At 41.7% G+C, this 27947-nt stretch overlaps 1 protein-coding gene across 1 annotated transcript; it reads left to right on the top strand.

The window, feature by feature from the left end:
- Positions 1 to 27947, top strand: LOC128702686 (ankyrin repeat domain-containing protein 29). Its single transcript, XM_053797065.2, has 12 exons — positions 1 to 91; positions 12996 to 13203; positions 13537 to 13641; positions 14067 to 14177; positions 15576 to 15674; positions 16195 to 16296; positions 16734 to 16832; positions 17468 to 17566; positions 18484 to 18582; positions 19611 to 19763; positions 22958 to 23020; positions 26043 to 27947. Exons 2-12 carry the CDS (start codon positions 13038 to 13040, stop codon positions 26063 to 26065), a joined length of 1119 nt encoding a protein of 372 aa, XP_053653040.2. The 5' UTR covers positions 1 to 91; positions 12996 to 13037; the 3' UTR covers positions 26066 to 27947.

Raw genomic sequence — 27947 nt, 5'->3', positions numbered from 1 at the left:
GGGTGGTGCAGTAATGGTAACAGCAGCATCACAGTAACACAGGCTGGTACACTCAACGGGTGTCAGTATAAAGTGCTCTCCTCTCCTCTCAGTAAGTGCAACACAAACCTATGATTCACCTAATTCAATTTTTCCCCATTAGAAATTCCACTTGTTCTTTGAGCAACTTTCGGCATATTAGCCAAAAATTTCATCACTAAAATAAACAGCGCATGGATAATTTTTTAATACCTATAATTTAGCTAGGGTAAATTATGTTTTTTTACGATAAACTGTGTTGTATTTCACAAAGAATTAAACGACTATGAGTGAAGGAGGGGCAGCCGCTAGCTTCAGGGAGTCCCAAAAGTCTAGAAAATATGGAGAACTTGCCCATCTTTATGTGTTTGTTCCCACAGGCTCGGAGACCCTCGGCTCATGGGGAAAGAGTACATCTAAGTTCCTTAAGGAGCTAGGCAAAAGACTCATCAGGATAACTAGGGATCCAAGGGCAGCTAGTTTTCTGTTCCAGCGGCTCAGTGCTGCTGTTCAGAGAGGTAATACCTGCTATATTTTGGGCACGCGCCCCAGCTCTGAGGAACTGGATGAGATTTTCGCATTATAATCAGTGACAAACACGTAACAGTATGTACTAGACATGTATCTCTTATACCTCATGTACTGTATATAAGAAAATAAAGATCAGTGAGACCAGTGATCATCCTTGCGGTACCTCGCTGGCGGCATCACCTCCTGGGGACAATTTTAAGTGGCTAGTGTCTCTGCTTTTAGATCTGCAAACGGGAAAAATCCATCATTAGTTGCAATAGTTTGCTTTGTATTCATCCTATATGTTTTTAGAGTTTTCAAATCTTTCATGGAAAAGAAAAAAAAAATCCTTGAAAACCCACTTATGGTCAGATTTTATGTAGTTAGCTAATACATTTAATTCTGGAACAGAATTTTTCTCGTAGAGCTCGATATATTTAATACACAGATATTTTCTGATATATAAAAAACTTTTGAAGCCAGTATATATTTTTTTTATCCAATGGTGTCTTATTTTTTGTATTTAACGTTTTTTCTCAGCATTTTTTTTTTTCAACAACTTTTGACAGTGAAACAGGCCTGCCACCTATAGTTTTGGGAAATCGTCACAATATATGCCCTGTTCTTTTCATCAGTCTATTTACCAGTTTCTAGGGAAATCCTATATGTATTTTTCGAGAAAAAAAAAAAAACCGCTTCGTTCAGGCTTTTTTTTTTGGGGGGGGGGTTATAAATTTGTTGTGTGAGGCAATATAAGCAGTGTGAGATAGTGTATACAGTGACGAAAAACAATAATAATAATGATAAGAAGAAGGAAAGAGGAAGAAATATAAGAAGAAAGGAGGAAGAACAACAACAAAAAGACAAGACGAAAATTTTATTGGGATATTAACCCGTCATCACTATAAAATATTTCCCCCGGGGTGCGACCGAGTGTGGGACCCAACACGAGACCTGCGTGTTGGGATGGATCAGCGACGCTTCAACTCCACCACACTCAATATTTCATTGTACAAGTGAATCACGACAATCCTCCGCCCGGGTTTATGGCCCCACCCACTCATGACTGTATAATTTACAATCCAAATGATTTCCTGTCTTCGTACGAGTCCATGTTTCGCTTAACGACGGGGATACGTTCTGAGAAATGCGTTGTTAAGCGAAGATTTGGTAGTTACGCGGACGTCATAGTGTACTTTCACAAACCTGGATATTATAGCCTACTACACACCTAGTCTATATGGCTTGTTCGTTTTTTCATCATCCCTCGGATTATTATAAACAAAACCAAGCACTAAACCCAGTAGGGTCATACAGCGCAGTGCATCATCCCTGAGAGGTGACCCTGAGGGGCTCATGCAAAGGCATGTAATTCATGGACTGGATTCGATGTCTCAGTGATCACTATTTAAGTATTTTTAATAATATTTTCCCCACATCAGTTATAACTAGCCTCACGGAGAAGGATTTTTGGGTTATTGGCATGCCTTCGAACACGTAACTAAAGAACAAGAAGTCACAACACCGTGACTGGAACAATACATAAACAAACCGCACATAGGAGAGAGGACCGAAACGTCGTTATAAGCTTCTCTCTCGTAGGTGCGGATTATTTTTTTTTTTTTTTTTACACAGGGTTTGACAAGGTTAAGAATCCCTAGCTTTATTGACAAGCTATTTACAGGTTAAGGATTCCTAACTTTATTGGCAAGCTAAGAGCTGTTACCTACATCAGCTCATTTGAAAGCATTTTTATTGTTATGAGACATACAAGTTGGGAACAGGATGAAGTTGGAGCCATCTGTGGGCCAGCATTTTCATTTGATCAAGTGACTTTATCTCGTTGTGTAGTGTAATTGAATCTCATATTTGTAAAGTGCTGGTTTATTTTCCTCTTTGTATTAACGTCATATTAGGGCCGTCTGTTTCAGTAATCTGTGACTGTTGGTACATAAAATAAGTATTTAGCTACATTTGCATTGCAGGTCCTACTTCAAAGTTTTTTTTTTGTTTTAATCCATACTTCGTATCATTGAGCTGTATAGCGCTTTAAATAAAATAATTTTGAATATATGATCCAGGTAAACTCCAGGTAATATAGATTTTTTTTTTAAATATTTAGAAGATATTTGATCAGGCCCTGATCCACCATGAGTGAGGCCTGGTCACAGACCGGGCCGCAGGGGAGTTGGCCCCCATAACTCTCTCCTGGTATACTCCAGGTATAAATGAGGTCATTTCTTATTCCTCTATATTCCTAAATTTTTTATTTAAAAAGTATTAGTGCTCTGAGTCTGTCTTCACAGAGTTTAAAAAGTCTGTGAAAATACTAAATATGTTACCCTTGGTAATACAATGGTTAAGTAGACCGATATTATGTGAATAATACACACAGTGTGCATTATGGCAACTTATTGTGAAGACGTTTCGCCCACCCGAGACTTTATCAATTTGCGAATCGATACAGTCCCTAGTGAGCGAAACGTCTTCACCAAAAAATGCCATAAATCGCAATATCTTGTTTGCAAAGATTTGTCTCCCTTCTGATTATTATTATTATTATTATTACGGGGAAGCGCTAAACCCGCAGGATTATACAGTGCCTGTAGGGGGGCTTAATTCGGGGAACTGGAGCACAGATTCAAGTCCCTAGATCAAGAGCCCCTCACCAGCATCAAGGGACCTTCCTTGAGGGGTCACCCTTCTAAACTCCTTCATTATGTCTTCGTCTTTCGCGTAATTTGCGGATTAACCAGCACAAGTTCACGAAGGTGCTGTCTGAAAGGCACACTCTAGTTGCAAAAATTATGATTTTTGGTATTGTATTAAAATTTCTAGCACCGAAATTGGGCAATTTTTTTTTTTGCAACTGATCTCTGTTTTTGTACACTGAGATTCATTGTAATGGCCGAAGTGTAGTACACCTCCTCTTGCTTTTATCTTTAAGATAAGATAAGATAAGATTTCGTTCGGATTTTTAACCCATGAGGGTTAGCCACCCAGGATAACCCAAGAAAGTCAGTGCGCCATCGAGGACTGGCTAACTTATTTCCATTGGGGTTACCTTAATCTTGTCCCCCAGGATGCGACCCACACCCAGGTACCTATTTGCTGCTAGGTGAACAGGACAACAAGTGTAAGGAAACGTGTCGAAATGTTTTCCACCCGCCGGGAATCGAACCCGGGCCCTCCGTGTGTGAGGCGGGAGCTTTAGCCACCAGGCCACCGAGTCACCTCAATGCTCCCAAACATTTAATACCCATGTTAATCATTGTACCCATAATGGGTGAGGGTGTGAATGGGAGGGAGTGGGGAAGAGAATGTGGGAGAGGAAGCAGAGGAGAAGAGGAAGTAAGAGAATGAAGGAGTAAGGGGAGAGAAGGAGTGAAGTGAATGCGTGTCTGGCAAATATTTCCTGTGTTCCACCTATGCATCCCTGATACAGTACACAACGCACTATTACGTACGACGCATTGGTAGTAAACGATACAGTAGCATGTACGACGCATTTATACACAGCACAGTAACGTGGGACGCTGTAACAAAGGTGGCAGGTACGATAAGGCTGTTAGAGTAGGGAGAGTGGCCCTAGTAGCAACTACCGAAGAGGCGGGGGGCAGGAGCTGTGACTCGACCACAAACAGGTGAACACAGTAAGTTTTGCCAAGACGAAGAACCACCATCAGCGTGAGACAGAAATAACTCCATTAACTGACCTTTAAATTAATGTTTTCACAGGTAACCAATGCCAAATATTTATATGGTATCTGCCATTTACTCTACGTAGACTACGATGTAGACTTCTAAAACCATTTGATTTGGTTTACCAAAAATAAGACACTTGATATGTAAACTCAGCTCCGGAAAGAAAGTCTGTGTTTGTGTTATCGTAAAGGAAACCTGCATTTGTATGTTAGCGTAAAGAGCAGCGAAGGGTTAATCCATCGTCTGTTAATCGGGGTCCAGCCTCTGATCAATCAGCCTATTCGTGATTGCTAAAGGAAACCTTCGTAAAGCTTCCGCAACAACTGAACCTGTAATGGCAAGTTTGAAGTTGCCCTTATCGATATGCTCCCAGTTCAGGCTGACAGATTTCATTACCTCATGTCTGTGACGAGAAAATAAGACAAATTTTCAAAACTCTGACTTGATAGTGGTTACGACGGAGCGAAACGTCGTCATAAAATTCCTCTCCTAAGTGCGGTTTTGTGGTGCATATGACAGGAGATCAAGTCCGTGTGATGGAGACTAACAGACAGCGCCTCATGTCTCTCATGAACGTGTACAGAAACAATCTTGTTGTTCTGACCTTGTAAAACGTAATATAACTCGGGGAAACTGAATCAACACGGGGTCATCTAATTTTGGCCAATAATAAAAAAAGGGGGGCAGCTGCCAGGAGAGAAAGCGTCGGACAGACGGCTAAACAGGTGACGTTACATCATACTTGCATACTGGAGATACTATTTGAGGTCTAAAATACTATTGTTTATTACAAATTACAATGTTGTGATTGTTCGTGCTGGTAAAAACACAGGAAAATACGTGTGCGTGTGTGGTGAGGGGAAAGGGAGATGATGAGATAGCTAGAGATGCCTTCCCAGGAAGGGAACAAACTTGGCAGGATGCAAGGATCGCCGAGGCTGGGGTATCAAGTATTTTCTGGGACCTGACACCACCCAGCAAGGCTGCACGAATCTCCTGTAACGTTCACAGCTTCTCTAGTGATGCCTCGCCTTAGGGAACATAATGAGGATTTTTTTTTCGGTCGTAATGAAAGGGCTGATCTGTTTTTTTTTTTTTTGAGAAGGTGAGTTTTTAAATCTGTGGTAAAAGAATGTAAGATTAGGTATAATATCCTAGGCAGGTCCTACGAGATTATATGCATCTATACACACATACACACACACAGACACACAGACACACACATACAGACACAGACACACACAGACAGACAGACACACACACACACACACACACACACACACACAGATTGGAGAGGGGCAAAGAAGACCGCAGACAGAGTATAGGCTAGGTGGACAAAGACTACAGACCTCACTCAGGGAGAAAGACCTTGGGGTGACCATAACACCGAGCACGTCACCGGAGGCACACATCAACCAAATAACCGCTGCAGCATACGGGCGCCTTGCAAACCTGAGAATAGCGTTCCGATACCTTAATAAGGAATCGTTCAAGACACTGTACACTGTGTATGTTAGGCCCATACTGGAGTATGCAGCACCAGTCTGGAACCCACACCTGGTCAAGCACGTCAAGAAGTTAGAGAAAGTACAAAGGTTTGCAACAAGGCTAGTCCCAGAGCTCAGGGGAATGTCGTACGAGGAAAGGTTGAGGGAAATCGGACTGACGACACTGGAGGACAGAAGGGTCAGGGGAGACATGATAACGACATACAAGATACTGCGGGGAATAGACAAGGTGGACAGAGATAGGATGTTCCAGAGAGGGGACACAGAAACAAGGGGTCACAACTGGAAGCTGAAGACTCAGACGAATCACAGGGACGTGAGGAAGTATTTCTTCAGTCATAGAGTCGTCAGGAAGTGGAATAGCCTAGCAAGTGACGTAGTGGAGGCAGGAACCATACATAGCAGAGAGGGAGAGGACCTAGCAGCGATCAGTGAAGAGGCGGGGCCAGGAGCTGAGTCTCGACCCCTGCAACCACAGTTAGGTGAGTACAATTAGGTGAGTACACACACACACACACACACACACATATATATATATATATATATATATATATATATATATATATATATATATATATATATATATATATATATATATATATATATATATATATATATATATGCAATAAGATCACAGTAAACAGGTGATTTCAGAATATGCAAAACAACCACTCTGAAAGAATAGAGAAATTCCAAGGGCTTTCGTGACTACTCACATTATCAAGGAACTATGTTCCTTGATAATGTGAGTAGTCACGAAAGCGCTTGGAATTTCTCTATTCTTTCAGAGTGGTTGTTTTGCATATATATATATATATATATATATATATATATATATATATATATATATATATATATATATATATATATATATATATATATATATATTTATATATATATATATATATAAATATAGGGAGGTACCACCTTTAGAACTGTCATGGGGACCCTCATCCTCAGAGAAAAGAATAAACTTGCTTCAGGGAAAACTCAAGATTCTCCCTGAAGCTGTTTGAGAATTTTCTCCTACCACCCCCTATATTATATATATATATATATATATATATATATATATATATATATATATATATATATATATATATATATATATATATATATATATATATATATATATATATATATACAGTTGGCTTTGTCTCGTCAATATAAAGCGACTTAGACAAAACCTTCCTTCAGTAAATATGAATGGTAATGCTTCCTGAATGTGTGAGGAGACACAGTGGTCTTTGTCCTAAGTCATGCTTGGTACTGCATGATGACAAGACCATTTGAAGCACTTGTGTTGCTCCTGGCTGAGTCCTGCTTAGATCTGTGTGTTCGTGCTGATTCATAAATAAGATACATGTGTAACACTTGGATATCTTTGTTGTCGAGATATTTCGCCTCCACAGCAGATAACTTTGGGCGAATACAGAGGCGACATTTAAACTGAAGACAGTGGTAGAAGTGGAGAACCAAGTTAGAGGTGCTCAGTCGTCTCCCAGTCATAAAAATTTATATTTTGTGGAGTTCAGCTGTATAGTCCTTGTGGCTTAGCGCTTCTTTTTGATTATAATAATAATAATAATAATAATAATGTGGAGTTCAGTCTCTTAGCGTCGAAAAAGAGTCATTTTGAAGTGTTCAATCCCTCAACCCTGAAGAAGTCTTTTTAAGGTATTCAATCTCCCAACTCTGAAGGGGTTATTTTGAGCGAGTCCTCCAGCCCTGGGTAGGTCAGGTAGTGTTGGTTATGTGTCTATTCGTGCACCAGTCGGTATTATATGCCAATAATACAAAGCTGGTGTACTTAGTGTTCTCATCCTGAAACACAGCGGTGAGCTGCCTGGCAGTGCGATTTATCTTTAGCTGAATCTGACAGGCATCCTCACTGACATAAGAAACAGATTTCCTTGGGATTATTAATGGAGAATGCCACAGGAGAACTCCTCCAAAACCAATCAGTGTCGATTATTTCTCACTTGATTCTTAGGTCGTCTTTGCCAGGGGGAAGTTCACAACAGCCGACTGACTCCTATATATTTATTTACTGCTAGCTAGGTGAACAGGGAAAACAGATGTACGTAGACCCGCTTATTTACCACGCCTCGCCCAGGATTCAAACCCACGTCGCTTCGAGTGTGAGCCGAGAGTGATTGGCCTCGAGATGTGCAGTTCCTGTCTCTCTGTTAGAGGACGTGTGAATATGATAATGGTATATAATATCGACAAGTTGATAAGACACATGTGCAGCAGTTTAGGTATCTTTATTCCGGAACGTTTCGCCTCCACAATAGGTTTCTTCAGTCGACTATAGAAGCAGTAGAGATGTAAAGACGATGTAATTAGCCTATCACCCTCGAAGATGTAGTTATGAGGTGGTGAGTCCCACAGCCTAGAGAAGAGTTCTGTTCCATAATCTGGAACACTCTAGACGAAACATTTCGGAATAAAGACATCTAAATATTGTATATATATATCTTACCTATCAACTTGGCATTAGATGACATAGGATCGAGTCTCCACCACTCCTTGCGCTGAGTGACTCACGCGGGTAAAAAAAATATAAATATAAAAATAACTTGGGTATATAATCACTTTCATCAACAGTTTGTGGAGCCTAGAGGGTATATTATTAGTATATCCTGGTAGATATGTTTCCGTCAGTAGCTCAAGGATAGTATACCCTGGTGAGAGACTGACCAGTATTTCTCTCAGTATATATATAGAGTTTACCTTAAGCCCTCTTCTGTTTAATCCCTATTCTAGGTATTAAAATATTCTTAACTGGTGTAGTCGATAGGTTTTAAACCCCAAAATGCAACTAAGCAATAAACACACACACACATACACACACACACACACACACACACACACACACACACACACACACACACACACACACACACACACACACACACACACACACACACTCAGGAAGTGGTGACAGCGTATCATGGTATGTCATGGGAGGTATGCTTGATATACTCGGCGTGAGAGCTGGCCGCCCAGAATTGTACGCTTTTACACACTGTGTTTATGGAGCGGATCGGAGGTGTATTACCGGCCAATCAGACTACCATGATGCCGGTGGATTTGTATTTCTCGCTGATTTGGCCTCACTGATTTGTACTCATCGATTCCTGGTCACCCATTCGTACTCGCCGAGTTCCTTTCACTGGTTTGGGGTCTCAGTTCTCAAAAGGAAGAGTCGAGCAAGGGCTGTCAGTTGCTGAACTGTGTTCCTGATGTCTGTCACTGGGAAATTTTTTGAGGCAATAATCTCAAATAACCTTACTCTCAACAATTTTTTTCCACCTGCTACTGCGTGTTAGTCAGTATGGTAGAATTGTAGAACGATGGTTCAGAGAACCGACACGTTGATAAATTAGACACATGTGCAACTCTTGGGTATCTTATTGAGGAAACGTTTCGCCACACAGTGGCTTCATCAGTCCATACATAGGAGAATCTTGAAGAACAGGAGGAGAATGAGGTAATCAGTCTCTCAGCCTTGAGTCGATGTGGTCAGTCCATCAGTCTTGAATAGAATACGGCATAAGTGCGGAGAAGGAGCTTATAAACCGTAGGCAGGAGAGGTGCAGCAGTCGTAGGTGGTGTCACGTTTGTTCAGTGTGGAAGTAGGTCGTGCCCAAGGGTTAGGCAAGCGAAGAATTCCCAAGTATTAAGATCCCAGGAAGTTGCAGTGTCTGACAGTTAGTCAGCATGGGTTTAGAAAGTGTTGCTGAATGTTTTGGAAGATATTACTGAATCTCTAAACTATGTGGCACTACTAAATGGATGAACCTCTCCTCTATGTGGCACCAGTCACTGTAAGAACCTCGCCACTATGTGGCACCAGCCACTATAAGAACCTCCCCACTATGTGGCACCAGTCACTGTAAGAACCTCCCCATTACGTGGCACCAGTTACTGTAAGAACCTCCCCACTATGTGGCACCAGTTACTGTAAGAACCTCTCCACTATGTGGCACCAGTCACTGTAAGAACCTCGCCACCATGTGGCACCAGTCACTGTAAGAATCTCGCCACTATGTGGCACCAGTTACTGTAAGAACCTCCTCATTATGTGGCACCAGTCACCGTAAGAACCTCGCCACTAAGTGACACCAGTTACTGTAAGAACCTCCTCATTATGTGGCACCAGTCACTGTAAGAACCTCCCCACTATGTGGTACCGGTCACAAAGTTGCTTCGTACAATATATGTGCATGTAAGCAGGGTAGGACACCCCCGCTCTCTTGGCAAGACCATAAGCACAAAAACTCAACTTATACCTACACCTTCCAAGGGATTACCTTCAAGGTCGTTCTCTAAGGGCGGAGGATGGTCTGTGATCCACTCATGCGATATCATTGAATTAAGAAGAAAGTAAACCATACCAAGGGTGGGGTTTGAACCAGCGGTCAGAGAGTCTCAAAACTCCAAACCGCGTTAACCACTGGGCCAACTAGTCACAATAAGTTTCATCCAACTAGGTATATTTCTACACCATAGAAAGGTTAGCATAGGTACCACTGTGACCACAAATGCAGTGGCTAACGCGACGGTCTGGAGTTTTGAGACTCTCTGACCGCGGGTTCAAACCCCACCCGTGGTATGGTTTGTTTGCAATCGTGTCATTACAATTTCGTGAGTCAAGAAGAAAGTATGTTTGATCCCATACTAAGAATGCACACTTCACAATCCCACTTCACTTGGTTCCCGAAGCCCCGTGTCAACACACATGATTTCACTCTAAAATATGCTTGTACAGTAGAGACACCCACTCACCTCACGCACATTAATGCTTATCTTATAGCTATATTTGCCTAGGGCTACCGATGGCAGGCTGGATTTCCTTCTTATAGAACACAAATGATGTTCTCTAGACAGCATGATGTCAGTACGAGAGTTGGCATGATGACAGAAATGATGTTCTCTACACAGCATGATGTCAGTACGAGAGTTGGCATGATGACAGAAATGATGTTCTCTACACAGCATGATGTCAGTACGAGAGTTGGCATGATGACAGAAATGATGTTCTCTACACAGCATGATGTCAGTACGAGAGTTGGCATGATGCCAGAAATGATGTTCTCTACACAGCATGATGTCAGTACGAGAGTTGGCATGATGACAGAAATGATGTTCTCTACACAGCATGATGTCAGTACGAGAGTTGGCATGATGACAGAAATGATGTTCTCTACACAGCATGATGTCAGTACGAGAGTTGGCATGATGACAGAAATGATGTTCTCTACACAGCATGATGTCAGTACAACAGTTGGCATAATGACAGAAGGAAGTCTTTCCACCCAGCGGTGAACCTGGTAACCTTGCGATGAAATTTGACCCTGCAGTGACTATGAACAATAATGGTTAAATCATGTAAACAAAGCATAACATAGACTGGAAAAAACTCTATATAACTCCCAACTTTGCTCTCATCTATAGTATGCACCACTCTCTTGGACTGCCTCTACCCACAATTCAAATTCTGAACGGGGTATAGTTACTGGATTGATAAAGCCACTGGCTTGGCTAAACGTCTACACAGTAAACAAATCCAGGTGTTTCACATTTGTTTTATTCATCTACTCGTCAGTTTTTCTAAACCATTGCTACAATAAAACAAAGTATACTCTCCTGTAAGGCAACTAATTTGTCGCTTCGGTCTGGCCTACTCGGCGCTGCTGTCACCTCAGCAAACCTTCATCACCAGACATTTGTAGGCGAACCTTCCTTTGTTTATGTACAAGACCAAAAAGTCTCGGTCCCAGACCTGATCCATTTTCACGGACGTTCCAAAAAAAACGGCCATTACACCACAGGACGGCCACCAATCGGCAGTTTCACTCTCAGACAATCCATCAACGATCATTCATTCCCCGATTACAACTCACTTAAAACATTAAGTACAGCAAATCAGTTAATCCACTGAAAGCTGCGCCCCACAACTGACTTTAGCTTCAATAATAAGCCTTTTTATGAACCTAATCAATTCAGTACTACTTTTTTTTGCATTTTTTTTCAAGAAAAGATTGAATATTATTTATTATGAAGGCCTTTCACTTGCTATTTTATTTTGAATGTACTTTTTCAGACGTATTTACCAAAAAAATCGCATTATATGCAGGAGATTTATAAGAGAGTTGACTGTATTTCCTATATTCATCAAGAATATAACATTGAACCAAACATTAAATATAATTGGAGTTTACCTGGAAGTAGGATAATGGGTATTTACTGGAATATTGGCAGGAACTTGCTCATTACCAGTCAAGAATACTGTAATCCCTTTTAAAAGAGTACTTAATTCCCTTTAAAAATGGATTAAAGTAATTCCTCTGCAAAGGGATTACCTCTCAGTGTATAATATACATTGAGTGGTGTATATACACTGTGTATACACGGAGAGATAAAGAAGAGGAAGTTAAATATGAGAAATGTCTCTGTTTATTACAGTGGTTAGAGGACATCCGGCCACAACAAAGCCGTGAGTACCTGACATTAGTATTGGAAGGTCGACCTTGTTGACACCCCTCTCTGTGTGCACGACGCAGGTGCACGCACCCGCCCTCAGTGTGCACGACGCAGGTGCACGCACCCGCCCTCAGTGTGCACGACGCAGGTGCACGCACCCGCCCTCAGTGTGCACGACGCAGGTGCACGCATGCGCCGTCAGTGTACAACGACAATACCGTGCATCGCCAGGAAAGCATTGAAATCAGCCCGTGGTATGAAGATAATAATAATAATAATAATAATAATAATAATAATAATAATAATAATAATAATAATAATAATAATAATAATAGTAATAATAATAATAATAATAATAATAATAATAATATTATCTACAATTACATGATTCAACTTATACAGACCAAAGCTGACATTAATGACATATTACGATATAGAAAGCCCCTTGTTATGCAGAGCATTTAGGGCAAATTAGGTCAATTTTGTCCCCCAGGATGCGACCTCCACTAGTCGACTAACACTCAGGTACTTATTTTATTACTAGGGGAACAGGAATAGCAGATATCTTAAGAAAACACGCCCTAACGTTTTTACCCGTCCCGCCCAACCGACCTACGGGACATAACTTGATAAAAAATGCCGAAGGTGAAGTAAATATAATATGTAATTCGCTGGATATTGTTTTCTAAGACAGAATGTACGTATTTTTAATCCTGCATGTATCCTATTGACATACTCACACCGTGCTTATACCTGTAACAGGATACAAGTGTGTGGACGCTGCAGGCACTCTGTACGTTCAGCATGGTGGACAGTAGGGGGCAGTGTGGATTAACAGTGGTGGCAGTGGTGATGGTGGCAGCAGTGATGGTGATGATGGCAGGTGTAGCAGATGCAGTTAGCGACGACATCCCTGACCCCTGTCAAAACATTTCCAGTCTGCCAGCCAGGAAAAGGAACATTTGCAATGGTCAGTACTCTGCCACCTGCTCCCTTCTCTCACCGACTAAGGAAACTAGCACCTGCCTGATAAGGGCCAGAGTGACTACTGTAGCAATCCTCTATTCTTATACCTTATACCTACTGTTTATGTTTCAGTTATATACGTAAATTCAGTAAATTCTAGAGAAAATTTAAAAATAAAGAAAGTGTGAGTTATTCGTGAACAGGAACGACATTTTCCCTTAAGTTAGAGTTTCGTTAAGTTCTTCCCCCTGAGAAAGACGTCGTTTCCCCTGAGAAAGACGTCGTTCCAATAAAAGGTAATATCTTCAAGGGAATGAAAGGAGGTTATCATGGGTAGGTAACTGGTTGCTGTACGCTGCTGAGGCGGGTCACCTGCACCGCGTCCATACTCTTCTTCATCTGCCTGAGAGATCCTACCTTATGGCCTACACTGACAGTCAAGGTAAACCTCCTGTCTCCTCTACTGTATCCTATCCTGTCTCCTTTCCCGTGTCTCCTATCCTGTCTCTTCTACTGCCTCTTATACTGTCTCATCTCTCGTGTCTCCTATTCTGTCTCCTATCCTGTCTCCTATCCTGTCTCTTCTACTGTCTCCTGTCTCCTATACTGTCTCATCTCTCATGTCTCCTATTATCTCCTCTCCTGTCTCCTATTCTGGCTTCACCTGTCTCCTTACAAATGATATGAGTTTTATCACATAATAATAATAATAATAATAATAATAATAATAATAATAATAATAATAATAATAATAATGATAATAATAATTTTCATTATAATATTGTGGAATATATCAGTGCTCCAGATACTGATATATTTCACGATATTTAGATCGATGCAGACATTATTTTTTTTAACCACGCACAGGACTGCGTAAGGGGTTCACTGCTATGATGCTGGCGGCTGAGAAGAATCACACTGAGGTGGTGGAGGTTCTTGTGAATGCTGGTTCGGATGTCAACCACACCAGCAGAGCGAGTACGTCCTGGTCAAGATGTTTCTCCTTCTCCAACACCCTGACAAGACGTCTCTCCCTCTCTCCAACACCCGAACAAAACGTCTCTCCTTCTTCAACACCTGGACAAGACCCTTCTCTCTTTCTCTCTCTCTCCAACGCCTGTACAAGACGTCTCTCCTTCTCCAACACCTGGAAAAGACGTCTCTCCCTCTTCAACACCTGGACAACACGTCTTTCTCTCTCTCTCCAACACCTGGACAAGACCTCTCTATCTCTCTCTCTCCAACACCTGTACAAGACGTCTCTCCTCCAACGCCTGGAAAAGACGTCTTTCCCTCTCCAACACCTGTACAAGACGTCTCTCCTCCAACACCTGGACAAGACGTCTCTCCCTCTCCAACACCTGGACAACACGTCTCTCTCTCTCTCTCCAGCACCTGGACAAGACCTCTCTCTCTCTCTCCAACACCTGTACAAGACGTCTTTCCTTCTCCAACACCTGGACAAGACGTCTCTCTCTCTCTCTCTCTCTCTCCAGCAGGATTGGTAAATATCCAGTACTCACTATTGGCTAGAGATGACCTAACACCATCATTACATTCAATGGGGAAGCGCAATACGGGTCGTACAGTGCCTGGGGAATGTGAGGTCAGTACGGGTCGATGCAGTTGAATAAAAGTAGGTACGTCGTTGCTTTTATACACCAACAAGTATTTAAAGAACCACAGGGGGAGGGGTTTGAATAATGGATCAAGGCCTTTCGTGTTGCAACCAACACATCACCAGGTACTGATGATGTGTTAGTTGTGCTCTATTCCTGCAACACTGTAAGCGCCTGATGATGTGTTGATTGCAACACGAAAGGCCTAGGGCTATCATTTAACTCACTCCCCCCCCCGTAGTTGTCTTGTATCTTTTATCGCTTGTTCGCGATTATTATACGAACAAATACGTTAATAACAAACAAAATGCCATTTTTGGCATTATATTGAGAGAACGTTTTGCCCACTGGGGACATAATTCTCACGAAATGATAAAATCTCTGATGGGCAAAACGTCTTGTCAGCAAAATGTCACTAATTGCTGTCTGTCACAGAACTTGACAGACATCAAGGAACCGTCGTTACCTGCCTCCTATTATAACTAAGTGCTGTGTATCCCTCCAGTGTAAACATTGTAGTAAGTGCTGTGTATCCCTCCAGTGTAAACATTGTAGTAAGTGCTGTGTATCCCTCCAGTGTAAACATTGTAGTAAGTGCTGTGCATCCCTCCAGTGTAAACATTGTAGTAAGTGCTGTGTATCCCTCCAGTGTAAACGTTGTACTAAGTGCTGTATATCCCTCCAGTGTAAACGTTGTACTAAGTGCTGTATATCCCTCCAGTGTAAACGTTGTACTAAGTGCTGTATATCCCTCCAGTGTACACGGTGGTATACCTACTGGCTGAGAAGGGAGCCTTGAAGACGCTGAAGCATGTACTGGACCTGGGAGCCGCACCTGACGTTATGACCACCACAGGTAGGCGCCTGACGTTGTGAAATATATATATATATATATATATATATATATATATATATATATATATATATATATATATGTATGGAAAATCTGCTATGTTGTGTCGCAAGTGTATGTTGTGGAATTAACACTGTTCATGTTGACCTGTATGTTGAATGTTACTTCAGACCCGGGGGGGGGGGAAGGAAGCCTCTCAGTGAAGACAAGACACCCTTTGCAGAGCACGTTTTGATTGGCACGACGTTTTGTTTTGCATCGTGTTACTCGAGACACGCAGTGCGGTCAAGGAAGTGAATGAGGCACTTCCTCCACTGCCGACAGCATGAAATCACCTTTATATTCCACTGAGGAAGCCTGCCGAGAAGGCGAAGCTTTTGAACAAATAAACATACCCAATTGTTGCTCCTGTGCGCCGAGTCTGCAGAGTGTGTTTTCGCTTCGCTGTTTCGGCAGTACATCGTTTAGTTTTAATTAAGACTTCCCAGTATTGTTTTCTTCTCACTGTGGTCTCGGTGGGCAGGTATGACGCCGCTACTGATCGGAACCTGGAACGGCTACCCTGACGTGGTCAAAATGCTGCTGGAGAAAGGTGCCAATCCTAATGTGGCAATGCCTGACACTCGTGAGTACCAGGGAATACCTGTTGAAATATGTCTCTGCCAGGTGCAGGTATCACTTTATTGTACGTGTAATATTTACATGGGAAAGTCAGATTGCAGAGGATTTGGGAGTCCACAACGAGGTTGTCTGCTGATAAGAGCTATCTAATTCTATCTAGATTAAGGGTTATTTTTTATTTTCTAGGTGTATGAGTCGAGGGTAGAAAATGAAAAGCCTTTATTTACATATATCAGTGAGACAGGGAGAGAGCATTGGTTTATTCTGCGTGTGAAGTTAACAGATATATATAGAACACGCCGTGACTAAGAGTCAAATATTTAGGCATATGTTATCCGCTGCTAACGTAATTTGTTTTCACGTAATGTTTACATTGGTGTCTGTGGTGATGGCGGTGCTCCTGGCGGTGCTCCTGGCGGTGCTGCTGTTGTTGCTGAGCAGTGTATTCACCACTGTACATGTCGTCCAAAGCTGGCGACGTGGACATGGTCAGAGCTCTGCTGGTCGCCAAGGCTGATGTTGACTTCCAGACGTCTTGGGGTACGTCAGAACAAGGCTTCCATGTAATTTAATAGTGTCATGTGATATGCGATGCCTAGTAGAATAATATGTGAATAGAATAACGTACTTTATAACACTTGAAATTTTATATATCTACGTTTTCTTTTATTTATAAACTTTTTCAAGTCGCTCATTTTATTGTTGATATTAGTTATAATTATTTTGTTATCCAATACCCATTCCTACTCGTGTAATTTAGATGACATTCATAAATGTATTTATTTATAATGCTGGCACAATGCCTGTCTTAATTAAGAGGGACGTAAGTTCCTCCGTCTTCTAATAACATTCATTTTTCCACTATAATCCACCTTGTCTATAATTATTATCACATTTGCTTTGTGCGCTTCGTAAGGTGAAGTCAAAGATCTGTAATTAATTCATGGTATAACTAAACAAATCTTCGATGACAATTGTGTTGCAGAGGTCTCAGACTTCTGCAACACAATTGTCCTCAAAGATTTGTTTAGTTATACCATGAATTAAGGGAAGATCCTGGACTTCACCTTACGAATTATGAACAATGTAGATTATAGTGGAAAAATGTATGTGTTATTAGAAGACGGAGGAACTTACGTGCGTCTTAACTCCCTGTGTGTGTTGGTGTGTCTCAGGGGTGACTGCGCTGATCGTAGCAACTGTGTGGGGAAGAGTGAGGGTGGTACCAATACTACTGCAGGCACTAGCCAACCCTAACATAGTGGAGAAAGACGGTGAGTAGAATGAAGATGTAGAGTGGAGAGAGCCAGAAGAGCATGGTAGATGTAGATGATGATATATGAGTTGTAATTCTAATGAATAATTATGTAAATGGTACATAACACCGACAAGTAAGACACAGCTGAAACAGTTGGGTATCTTTATTGTGGGAACAGTTTGCCTGTACAGTAGGCTTCTGCCTCCCCCCCCTCTCTCTCTTTCCTCTGTAGTCGACTGAAGAAACCTACTGTGTAGGCGAAAAGTTTCGACAGTGAAGATACTAAAGTGACGCACTTGTATTTTCCTCAATTCGAGTGTAGGCTTCATGTTAATGAAGTTTTTCTTTTCATATTGAGATAAGAATAAACAAAGTTAGATTTTAATTGCACACAATTCATGTTAGGAGGTAGACGCAAATATTATCTGGATTATTAACCTTGAAGGTTAATAATCCAGGATAATCCAAGAAAGTAGGTGAAGTTAATTTCCACGGGGGAAGGGGCCCTTTGATCCTCGTACCCCGGGATGCGACCTACATCAGCCGGTTAAGAACTAGGTACCTACTTACTGCTGCTAGGTTAACAGGGACAGCAAGTGTAAGGAAGCATGGCCCAACATTCCCACTCATACCATAGTTACGTTAGGTTAGGTAAGATTTGACAGGATATTGGACAAGTGTTTTCCGACGCGAGTCACATGATGATCCGCTGCTGGAACTTTTGATAATCTCGTACCAAGCTATGGCTGGAGCCGTAGCCGGGTCGAGACATTCAGTGTAAACTCAGTCAAGTCATGATAGTAGCTTCCTGACTGTCCTTTCACAACGCTTCACTAGGCTGTGTATTATCCTTCCTAACCACCTCTTCACCGGTAGAGTTTACAGCTCTGCGCAAGGCTGTGTACTATCCTTCCTAACCACCTTCACCGGCAGGGTTTACAGCGCTGCACAAGGCTGTGTACTACCGTCATGCAGAGATCGTCAAGGCGTTACTGAACCACCGCGCTCTCGTCAACGTCCAAGACTCCTTCGGTAATTTCACTACTTTACGTATAGTACTCTTTATGTTGCCTCTCATGAGGAAACAAGCGATCCCACACGCAAAAAAAAAAGACGCAAGATAAAAAGGGGTATGAAAAATAGAAAAATAAAGTCGTGTATATTGAGAACTTCAGCCATAGGGCGAAATATATTGCTGTTTACAAGAATGAAGACAGAGAGACATATAGCAAGAAGAAACCTACACTGGGGCAACGTTTCTCTCTACGAAGAGCGAAACGTTCTCTAGGCAGTACGCTGTCACAACAGATCATTAAATAAGACATTGTGTACGTTTCGACCCATCACTAAAGCTCTCTTTATACACGACTTTCTATTTTCTGTGTTATTTTTCATGTGGTTTCGTTTGTATATTTAATCAATGCTTAGAATTTTTACATTTATTCGTTAACTTTCAAAAATGTAATAACTTGGTTTGTAAGCTAAATAATGTATTATTATTATTATTATTATTATTATTATTATTATTATTATTATTATTATTATTATTATTATTATTATTATTATTATTCTTATTCTTATTATTATTATTATTAACAAAATCAGTTAGTCCAGTTATCATATATCATCTAACCCACAAAATGGTGATGAAAGTAGATGACGTTTCGATCAGGTGGGTAAAACGAAACTTACTGTATTTTTTGCAGTCAATATTTAGATTTCAGAAACAGATAAATATGTATATTAATGAAGCATCATGCCAGATATACTCCTGTTAGCCCTTTTGTGACCTAGTTCCTATAGGACTTTCGTGTATCCATATGCTCTTGTGCTACTTTCCACAGGATGGCTATAAAATCCACAATAAACTAGCCACTTCTGTGGCAATATCTAATCAAAATCTAATGCCGTGAGTGCCCCTCTTAACGTAGACTTCCTTTCCCCCATACTGCGACCTGCAGACGCTACTAACCGCTTGTAAACAAAGCATATGTAGAATATCTGGTTTAATCTTCGGTTAGGGTGCGAGTGCCGCATTAAGATGTCCCTTCCCACTGTAGGAAGAACACCGCTCCACTATTGTGTGGTGAGGAGGAAGGGAGAGTGGAAAACAGGCTCTCCCAGGGCCTCGTCCAAGACCACTGCCACCAAGGTGACCATGATGATGGAACTGTTAACCAGTTGTCCTGATGTTACCATCACTGATAATTCAGGTGAGAGAGAGAGAGAGAGAGAGAGAGAGAGAGAGAGAGAGAGAGAGAGAGAGAGAGAGAGAGAGAGAGATTACAGACTCATTTGTGGATTTGTGTAGATATATATATATATATATATATATATATATATATATATATATATATATATATATGCAAAACAACCACTCTGAAAGAATAGAGAAATTCCAAGCGCTTTCGTGACTACTCACATTATCAAGGAACTATGAAAGTAAAGCATCCAAGGAAGCTATATAAGGGGTCTGGCCAGCACCTCACTATCAGATCCCACAACGGTTAAACACCTGACGCGCGGCGAGCCAACTTGGATAGGTCCTTTGCACAACTCACCCACAAACTATTCTACCCAAGAAAATTTAAAAATTATTTGTCCAGTGTATTATTAAATTCTTCCCAAATTCTATTAATTATAAATGGATCTAATTTATATAAACCAAAGGAAATATTCATATTATTGTCAAAACTGCTTTTTATGAAACAAGATTCAATTATATTCCTGTCGACCATGGACTTGCTTGATACTACTTTCTCAACTTTTTGAAAATCAATTGGATGGTTAAAATCTCTTACATGAATAAATAGAGCATTGGAATCTTGTCCAGTTCTAATGCTATATTTATGTTGTTTTAATCTAGATGTTTTAATTATTAAGGGTAATAATGAATTCAAATTTAAAATTTACAAAAAACCTACAAATAACTGTTCATATGTCCACTATTATTCCTCGCATCAAGATAGAGTCAAACTGTCTGTTTTCTCATCAATGTTTTTGAGAGCTTTACGAATTTGTAGTCCTGAGCTCATAGATGAGGAAATATCCAAAATTTATGAAATAGGTAATGATTTACCCAAGAAATGTAATTGATAAATCTTTTAAAGTTGCTAGAAATACTTTTTACAATCCAAAAAAGGGACAACCAGCCTTATTCAACTAAAAATATGTTGGTTCTCCCTTACCATGAAAACTTGGTTGATATGCCTTCTCTTCTTAAGACTTTTAATATTAAAGTTGTATTCAAAAATCTTGATACAGTAAAAAAACTTTTGATAAAGAATTCCCCCCAAAATGCTGATGGATGTGTCTATAAGATTCCTTGTAAAATTTGCGATAAAGTTTATTACGGTCAAACTGGTAAAAATCTCGAACTAAGATTAAAACAACATAAATATAGCATTAGAACTGGACAAGATTCCAATGTTCTATTTATTCATGTAAGAGATTTTAACCATCCAATTGATTTTCAAAAAGTTGAGAAAGTAGTATCAAGCAAGTCCATGGTCGACAGGAATATAATTGAATCTTGTTCATAAAAAGCAGTTTTGACAATAATATGAATATTTCCTTTGGTTTATATAAATTAGATTCCATTTATAATTAATAGAATTTGGGAAGAATTTAATAATACACTGGACAAATAATTTTTAAATTTTCTTGGGTAGAATAGTTTGTGGGTGAGTTGTGCAAAGGACCTATCCAAGTTGGGTCGGCGCGCGTCAGGTGTTTAACCGTTGTGGGATCTGATAGTGAGGTGCTGGCCAGACCCCTTATATAGCTTCCTTGGATGCTTTACTTTCATAGTTCCTTGATAATGTGAGTAGTCACGAAGGCGATTGGAATTTCTCTATTCTTTCAGAGTGGTTGTTTTGCATATTCTGAAATCACCTGTTTACTGTGATCTTATTGCATATATATATATATATATATATATATATATATATATATATATATATATATATATATATATATATATATATATATATATATATATATATATATATATATATATATATATATATATATATATATATATATATATATTCTGAAATCACCTGTTTACTATGATCTTATTGCATATATATATATATATATATATAATATATATATATATATATATATATATATATATATATATATATATTATATATATATATATATATATATATATATATATATATATATATATATATATATATATATTAATCAAGATGGGTTGTTGAGATGGTTTGGTCATTTAGAGAGAATGGAGAGTGTATAAATCTGTAGGGGAAGGAAGGCGGGGTAGGGGTCGTCCTCGAAAAGGTTGGAAGGAAGGGGTAAGGGAGGTTTTGTGAGCGAGGGGCTTGGACGTCCAGCAGGCGTGCATGAGCGTGTTCGATAGGAGTGAATGGAGACGAATGGTATTTGAGACCTGACGATCTGTTGGAGTGTGAGCAGGGTAATATTTAGTGAAGGGATTCAGGGAAACCGGTTATTTTCATATAGTCGGACTTGAGTCCTGGAAATGGGAAGTACAATGCCTGCACTCTAAAGGAGGAGTTTGGGATATTGGCAGTTTGGAGGGATATGTTGTGTATCTTTATATGTGTATGCTTCTAAACTGTTGTATTCTGAGCACCTCTGCAAAAGCAGTGATAATGTGTGAGTGTGGTGAAAGTGTTGAATGATGATGAAAGTATTTTCTTTTTTGGGGATTTTCTTTCTTTTTGGGTCACCCTGCATATATACATATATACATATATATATATATGTATATATATATATATATATATATATATATATATATATATATATATATATATATATATGTATACATATATATATATATAGTATATATATATATATATATATATATATATATATATATATATATAATATATATACATATATATATATATATATATATATATATATATATATATATATATATATATATATATATATATATATATATATATATATATATATATATATATATATATAATTAAGTTGTGTCGTTAATAACAATAATAGTAATTTGTAAATTATGTTATTATTATTATTATTATTATTATTATTATTATTATTATTATTATTATTATTATTATTATTATTATTATTATTATTATATTCACGGGAAGCCCAAAGCTTAAAAGTATCAAATAGCCATGGGGGAACTGGAAGGTAATCGGGTTTGATCCAAGGATGGGGAAGAATAATCTCTATGGTCTTCATTTTGATTATCTCAGGTTTGAACCGTAGTAACAGTAGCTGTTACAGGCCAGCATCTTGAATGGTCAAAGACCGGGGACGTGTTTACTAGACGGAGGATCGAGCCTCCATCATCTTTCGTAGCGATTGTCCCCTTAGGCCTAATGGTCTTAGGCCTAGCAATATTATAATTATTCTTGCTTTTCAGGCAAGACGGTCTTGGACCTGGCTGAAGAGTTTCAAGCAATTGAGCTTCAGGATGTACTTAAAGGTATGTAATGTGTGTGTACGCGCCTGTATGTGGCTGCAGGGGTCGAGTCATGGCTCCTGCGTGTGTGCGAGTCCTGCGCTCAGGTGTCACAGTCTGCGACATCTACTGTAAATTTTTGTAAAGCTTCTGCCTTGTTAACATAGTAGACCTCTGCTACTACTACTACTACTACTACTGCTGCCACTGCTACCACTGCTGCTGCTGCTACCACTACTGCCACTATGTGGCTGCTTTCCTGCTCACTCTTCAACTTACAACAACATAACATATGCAACAACACTGCTGCATGCTGCTAACATATATGTATGCTCTGTATGTGCTGCTTGTATATGCTCGCTGTAGCTGTATGCTGCTGCTGTGTAACAACAGCAACAACAACAACGCTCCTGCTGCTGCTGTATATGGCTGTGTAACACTGCTGCTAACAACAACAACTCACTGTGTTTCTCACAACAGCAGCAGCTGCTTCTTACTTAGCTGCTCAACAACAACAGCTGTGCTGCTGCTGCTGCTAACAACAGCAACAACAGCCTGCTGTGGCTGCTGCTGCTCGTAACAACACTTTCTTGCTGCAACCTTAGCTGTGCTGCTGCTCACTGTAGCAACAGCAGCCTGCTCATGCTGCTGTATTGCTGTGCTGCTGGTTGCTGCTGCTGCTTTCTTTCTCTGTATGCTCTTGCTGTGTGCTGCAGCTGCTGCTATAGTGCTGCTGCTGTGGCTTATGCTGCTGCTGCTGTAGCTGCCAGCCAACTGCACTGCTGTGCTGTGTGTAACCAGCAACGCTGCTCTGCGCTGCGCTGCCAGCAGTGCTGCTGCCCAGCAACATGCTAGCTGCTGCATGGCTGTGCTGCTGCTGCTGCTGCAACTGCTGCTGCTGCTGCTGCTGCTATGCTGCTGCTGTGGCTGCTGCTGCTGCTGCTGCTGTGGCTGCTGCAACATAGCATGCTGCTGCTGCTGCTTGCTGCTGCTCTTGCTATGCTGCTGCTGCGGCTTGCTGCTGCTGCTGCTGCTGCTCACTGCTCATGTGCTGCTTGTGCTGCTGCTGCTGCTGCTTGCTGCTGCTGGGTACCACCTGCTGCTGCTGCTGGTAAGCGCTGCTGCCAGCTGCTGTGCTGTAAGCAACAGGCTTGCTGCCTTATATAACAACAGCAGCCTGCAACATGGCTGCTGCTGCTGCATTTGCTGCTGCTGCTGTACTTGCTGCTGCTCTTCTACTGCCCATATGGCATTTTCCTTGCTGTTTCTTAGCATGGCACCACTCTTTGCTCTGCTGCTGTAACACTGCTGTGCTCTGCTTGCTGCTGGCACTGCTGTACTGCTGTGCTGCTGCTGCTGCTGCTGTGTCCTGCTGCTCACTGCTGCTGCTGCTCAGTGCTGTCCTGCAGCTGCAACAACAACATGTGCTCTGCTGCTGCTGCTGTAACACTCACTGCTGCTGCTGTGCTGCTGCTGCTGTATGCTGCTGCTGCTCTGCTGCTGCTGCTGCTGCTGCTCACTGTGCTCTTGGCACAAGCTGCTGCTCTGCTGCTGTAACAACAACTCTTTGCTGCTGCTGCTGCTGTAACAACTGCTGCTGCTTATACTGGTGCTGCTCTGCCTGTAACCTGCTGCTACTTTCTCTTTCTTCTGCTGCTCTGCTCTTTTTGTGTCAGCAGGCTGGCGCGTGGCGGCCTGAGCGGCGTGTGCTGCAGCCAGCCGTGGCGTGGCGTGAAGCTGCCCAGACGCAGCGGCCGTGGCGGCCAGCCGCCCAGCCCAGCAGGCCGGTGGCGGCTGGCAGCCCAGCCCAGCAGCGTGCCCAGCCAGCAGCTGGCAGACCAGCCTGGTGGCGCGGCCGGCGGCGGTGTGGCGCAGCGCGGCTGGCTGCCCGGCGGCCCAGCAGCGGCCGCGCGGGCGCCAGCCCAGCCCAGCTGGCCCAGCAGGCAGCAGCAGCGGCCCAGCAGCCCAGCAGCAGCAGCGCAGCAGTGGCCAGCAGCGGCGCCTTGGCGCAGCAGCAGCAGCAGCAGCGCGGCGCGCCAGCCCAGCCCAGCAGCAGCAGCAGCAGCGGCCAGCAGCAGCCAGCAGCAGCAGCAGCAGCAGCCAGCAGCAGCAACAGCGAGCTTAACAGCAGCAGCAGCAACAGCAGCTTAACAGCAACAACAGGCCCAGCCGGTGCATGTGGCGGCGCGCAGCAGCAGCTGCTCAGCGGCAGCTCAGCCAGCTGTGGCTGGCCTTGGCGGCTGGCAGCAGCCCAGCAGCAGCAGCCCAGCTGACAGCTGTGCAGCAGGCAGCAGCAGGCGTGACAGCCCAGCAGCCAGCAGCAGCAGCAGCAGCGGCCAGCAGGTGCAGTGGCCAGCTGGCAGCAGCAACAGCCCAGCAGCAGCCGGCAGCAGCAGCAGCAGCAGCCGCGCGGCAGCGGCGCAGCAGCAGCAGCAGCAGCAACAGCAGGCGCGGCGGCAGCCAGCAACGAGCGGCAGCAGCAGCAGCAGCAGCAGCTGCGCTGGCAGCAGCAGCAGCAACAGCAGCAGCAGCAGGCACATGGCTTAGCAGCAGCAACAGCAGCAGCAGCAGCAGCAGCCTTAACAGCAGCTTGCTGCTGGCGGTGTGTGGCGCAGTGGCCCAGCAGCGCAGCAGTGACTACTACTACTACTACTACTACTACTACTACTACTACTACTACTACTACTACTACTACTACTACTACTACTACTGCTACTACTACTACTACTTCTACTACTATTTCTTCACTATTACTACATCTCAGCAATTATTTTTCTTTAAGTTTTCCACTACTGTTACTACAGTTCCTTCCATTCTATCAGACCGTTCCTCTTCCCCCCTCTCGTATATATTTTATTGTAAGCGCAACTATTATTATTATTATTATTATTATTATTATTATTATTATTATTATTATTATTATTATTATTATTATTATTATTATTATTATTATTGTAGTATATATATAGTTTATCCACGCTAAATAAGATAATGATAAGATGTAACCTCTTGTAACTAGTCCTTCATAACAAGTGCATATTTTTAGGCTACAAGTCGAGGTGTGGGTAGCCTGGCACTACTTCCCTCCCTGAGAGATCAGGTCACTGCTCCTCCTTCCTTGGAGGTCAAGTCAGTCCTCCTGCTACCTACGTGGATGGGCGTCACTGTTCCTACCCTCGTGATCATGCCAGTATCTTTCTGCCTAGGGGCATTTACCTCACTCTTCCTACCTACGTGGATTGGGGCAAGACATTTGTAGTGTTGTATAATGTTTCTCTGCCCAGGAATAATAAGCATCACTTACCATAGTGAGAGAAGATGATATCACTACCTACCATACTGAGAGAAGCTTGACGTCACTACCTACCACACTGGGAGAAGCTTGACGTCACTACCTACCACACTGAGAGAAGCTTGACGTCACTACCTACCACACTGGGAGAAGCTTGACGTCACTATCTACCACACTGAGAGAAGCTTGACGTCACTATCTACCACACTGGGAGAAGCTTGACGTCACTACCTACCACACTGGGAGAAGCTTGACGTCACTACCTACCACACTGAGAGAAGCTTAACGTCACTATCTACCACACTGAGAGAAGTTTTTCTTTTTCGGGCCACCCTGCCTTGGTGGGAGGCGGCCGAGGTGTTTATCATTATCTGTTTTAATGTTAAAGCTTTTTCTATGAACATGCAATGTGCTCATACATTCTCCAGGAGATGGGAAGTCTCCACAAACTCGTACGAAACATCAGGTCTGGTGTCTGGAAAGCAAGGCCTTGACGGGATGTCGGAAGACTTGTCATGTATATGTGACGTTTTCAACACACATGATGCCTCACACAACGCGCAAGTTTAGATTAAACATTGCTTCATACAAAATAAGTTTATTCAGGTATAGGTACACATAATAATGTATGTGAAAATTACCTAGGATAACATCCCCCCCCCAAAAAAAAAGTCAGACTGTCCATTCATTTTGCTTTCTTGCGACCATCGACGTCAGCACAGTTTACAGGCGCAGAGAATATCTGAACATGCTTCCAGCGACGTATGTAGGCATCGTATTGGCTAGTATGTTTGTTGTCTCCTGAGACATATTCCCATGTCTTGAAAGGTAAAAGGACGAGTTAATTATCTTTGATGGTTCCATCACAAAGTGCTTACAAAGATTATGTTTAGGTCTTATTGCTACGTTAAACACCACCGTTCAGTGTGAGAGCATTGTTAGTCAAGGTTCTTACTTAAGGAACACTGCAGAAACTTTTTAAGTCCATCAGACACAATGCAAATTATAATTTGCAGGTCACAAAAATATAAATATGCACAACCCCCCTGATCCCACCCAATTTTTTTTCTTCTGAAATCCACGAAAGAGGAAGAACGTACAGGATGCATTTCAAATAGTTACTAAGATAATTATCTTCATTCCAATGGTATCCCAGTTCACCTAGCAGCAAAATAGGTACCTGGGTTTTAATCGACTGGTGTGGGTCGCATCTTGGAGACAAAATTAACTTAAGCTGCCCGAAATTCTCTTCATAACAAGGGGCTTTCTGCATAGTATGTCACTGTCGTCAGCTGTGGTCTGTATTAGTTGCATCATGTACCTGTTAAAATAAATATTATTAATGTTATTATTAGTTGTGTGGATGAAGTTACAGTAAGTACTGGAAGGCTCCCATATACACAGCGATTTTTTGTAGATATGACTGACGAAAAGGAGTACGGGAAAGTAAAAAACCCCTTGCAGCTTTCGATTACTCCCTTTTTTTTCAATAGCACTTATAAAAAAAGAACGCACTCTAAAGAGAGGTCTTAAACGAGTGCCTTCTGTGGTTAGATGGCAGTGCTGGTGCCTCGAGGTTCGTGGCACCTCTCTGGCCCTAGGCTCACTAACCACCTCTTATTATTGTCTTACTAAAAGTATTGTATGTTATCAGTAAAA

This window comes from Cherax quadricarinatus, chromosome 37 (assembly GCF_038502225.1).
Source record: "Cherax quadricarinatus isolate ZL_2023a chromosome 37, ASM3850222v1, whole genome shotgun sequence".
NCBI lineage: Eukaryota > Metazoa > Arthropoda > Malacostraca > Decapoda > Parastacidae > Cherax > Cherax quadricarinatus.
Note: the sequence above shows the minus strand (reverse complement) of the source record. Positions and strands in the feature narration are given on the sequence as shown.

Excerpts from the sequence above, each read along its gene's own strand:
- LOC128702686 (XM_053797065.2), top strand. The coding sequence starts at position 13,038 with ATGGTGGACAGTAGGGGGCAGTGTGGATTAACAGTGGTGGCAGTGGTG. Across the intron at positions 13,204-13,536 it reads GAAAAGGAACATTTGCAATG|GTAACTGGTTGCTGTACGCT; the intron begins GTCAGTACTCTG and ends TATCATGGGTAG. Across the intron at positions 17,567-18,483 it reads TAACATAGTGGAGAAAGACG|GGTTTACAGCGCTGCACAAG; the intron begins GTGAGTAGAATG and ends CTTCACCGGCAG.